This window comes from Lipotes vexillifer, unplaced genomic scaffold (genome assembly GCF_000442215.2).
Source record: "Lipotes vexillifer unplaced genomic scaffold, Lipotes_vexillifer_v1.1 scaffold225, whole genome shotgun sequence".
NCBI lineage: Eukaryota > Metazoa > Chordata > Mammalia > Artiodactyla > Lipotidae > Lipotes > Lipotes vexillifer.
This window is the reverse complement of record NW_006787630.1, coordinates 2,185,164-2,186,635: the sequence shown is the minus strand read 5'-3', so window position 1 is coordinate 2,186,635 and position 1,472 is coordinate 2,185,164. Positions and strand designations below refer to the sequence as shown.

The window sequence follows — 1,472 nt, the reverse complement described above, 5'->3', positions numbered from 1 at the left end:
TGGGAGCACGGGGAGTTGCAGCGCTGTCTTGCTTTTCAGGAGAATCCACAGGCCTCCACCTCCACCCCCGCCCTGCAAAGCCTCAGCTGGAGCAAATACCCCCCTTCCTGAACCATGGATTTGGTCAAACCACCCCTGTCCCCACTCCTCTTTCTGGTCCTTTTGGACTTACCAGCTGTCTGGGTGCCCCTCCCACTCGCCTCGCTTCCCCCTGCTCCCTCATCGGTCATGAAACTCAGAAGCTTCTTTCTCTAGGACCAGCTTCAGCAGAAGATCATGTGCCCCGGACCGGTCACCTGTCTTACCACGTCGCCCAATGGCCTCTATGTTCTGGCAGGGATCACAGAGAGCATATACCTGTGGGAGGTGAGCATAGGAGCACAGAACCGGGGTGGCGGGCTCAGCTCACGGGCTGCCAGCTGAGATCACTGACCCAGTTGTCACCGACAGTCTGTTACGTTTGTGGGGGAAGCTCACCTCACTTCTTGCGTAGACAGTGCAGGATCTGAGGCAACAGAACAAGGCCTTTCCTGACCTCGGCACCGGCAGAACGACCTTCCTGGCTGCCCCAGAGATCAGCAAAGAGAACCGACTGTTCTCTGTGGACTGTCCGAGGCCCGAAGATATGAGAGAGAGCTGGTAACCTCACTCCGGGGCTCTTAAACCTCAGTATGTGATTCTGAAACTAAGAGGCCTTGCTCAGGCGCAGGGAGAGAAACTGAGACAGGTCGCCCTGTGGTAGAAATCCTCCTTCTTTTCGCTGTCAAGCTGGTGCAGGGGTTGTGGGCAGACGTTAGCGGCCCGTCCACCATCAGCAGATGTCTCAGGTGGTTGGCCTCCTTGATGGGGGGACACTGTGTGGTCCTGGCTCCCCACCCTCTTGGAGAATTCCTGGCCAGCGTGAGCTGTGGCCACGAGGGGGCGCCCCACGGGGCCGACCGAAGGCTGGCGCACAGGCTGGGGGCTTTCTGATGCCTGTATCCGCCTCTGTGTGTAGCCTCTCTCCTTCCTTTTGCGGGGGGTGAGCGGCTGTGTGTCTGTGTCCAGGTGTCCCTCTTAAAGAGACAATGGCCACTTCGCTCCCACGTCCCTTCTTCTGAATTGATTACGTCTTCAGAGATTATGTCCTGTTCAAGGGAGGTCACAGGTTCTGGAGGTTGGGCGTGGACACGTGTGTCTGGGGGACACAGTTCAATCTGTGGCAACATCTGTGCCCCCCGCCAGCCAGTTCAGAAGCTGGTGACTTGCAGCTGTGGCTGCAAGGATCGCCCCTGGGTCCAGCTGATCTTGGAGAGACCCTCCCTCACGAGCCCCCCTCGGCCTTGTCCCCTTGCTGACGCCTTCCCTGGGGCCGTGTCATCTCACTGGGGACAGGGTGGGAACAGGTGCTCGCAGGATCCAAGGGGGCACGGCCCCGCAGCCTCCCTGTTCACTTCAGAGCCGCTTGGGGCGGGCCCTCCCCCCCTCCCCCC

General features: G+C 59.7%; 1 protein-coding gene across 1 annotated transcript in view; it reads left to right on the top strand.

The window, feature by feature from the left end:
- The window catches only part of WDR18 (WD repeat domain 18), a 5,835-nt gene that overhangs the window by 1,199 nt on the left and 3,164 nt on the right, over positions 1-1,472 (top strand). Inside the window, exon 2 of the mRNA XM_007460402.1 lies at positions 256-366. Within this exon, the coding sequence (XP_007460464.1) occupies positions 256-366 (111 nt within the window). The remainder of the gene's footprint in view (positions 1-255; positions 367-1,472) is intronic.